This window comes from Morone saxatilis, unplaced genomic scaffold (genome assembly GCF_004916995.1).
Source record: "Morone saxatilis isolate NCDOM2014 unplaced genomic scaffold, NCSU_SB_2.0 Contig12, whole genome shotgun sequence".
NCBI classification, from domain to species: domain Eukaryota; kingdom Metazoa; phylum Chordata; class Actinopteri; family Moronidae; genus Morone; species Morone saxatilis.
The window spans coordinates 5,576,499-5,577,004 of NW_023339674.1; the positions used below are offsets into that span (position 1 = coordinate 5,576,499).

Below are 506 nucleotides of genomic sequence, written 5' to 3' on the forward strand. Positions count from 1 at the left end.
TGTGTGTGTGTGTGCGTGCATGAATTTGTGTGTGCTTCCAGTCATGTAAAATGAGCCTTGCAAATGATATTTTATGTGTGTTTGAGAGGGAGAAACTGTCAGGTGTATATTTTCCCTTCCAGAAATGCTCAGTTGTGTGTATGTGAGCGAGTCTCAAAAAATATAAAATAATAACCTCTCTTTTGTGTGTGTTTTTTTGTGTGTGTGTGTTTGCAGATGAGTATAAGTCAGAGCTGGGGCAGCAGCTCTCCCTGATTGCAGGCTCTTTAGTAGGTGGAGTGTGTATCGTCTCATTGGTAGCAATCGCCATCATCTGTACCAGGTAACACGCATACACACACACATACACACTCTTACGCACACCCCCCATATTCTACACGTACACCCACACATCCTGCATGTGTGTGTGTCACAGGAATATCCTAACTGGTAGAATTAATATCCTGTTACAGACGTTACATAGTTTGAAAAAAGGGGGAAAATCTGATTATTTATATATATATATA

The 506-nt window shown here is 40.5% G+C and overlaps 1 protein-coding gene across 1 annotated transcript in view; it reads left to right on the forward strand.

The window, feature by feature from the left end:
* Positions 1-506, forward strand: part of LOC118322009 (ephrin type-B receptor 1-B-like) — a 50,598-nt gene that overhangs the window by 29,099 nt on the left and 20,993 nt on the right. Inside the window, exon 10 of the mRNA XM_035653588.1 lies at positions 217-322. Coding sequence (XP_035509481.1) covers positions 217-322 — 106 coding nt within the window. The remainder of the gene's footprint in view (positions 1-216; positions 323-506) is intronic.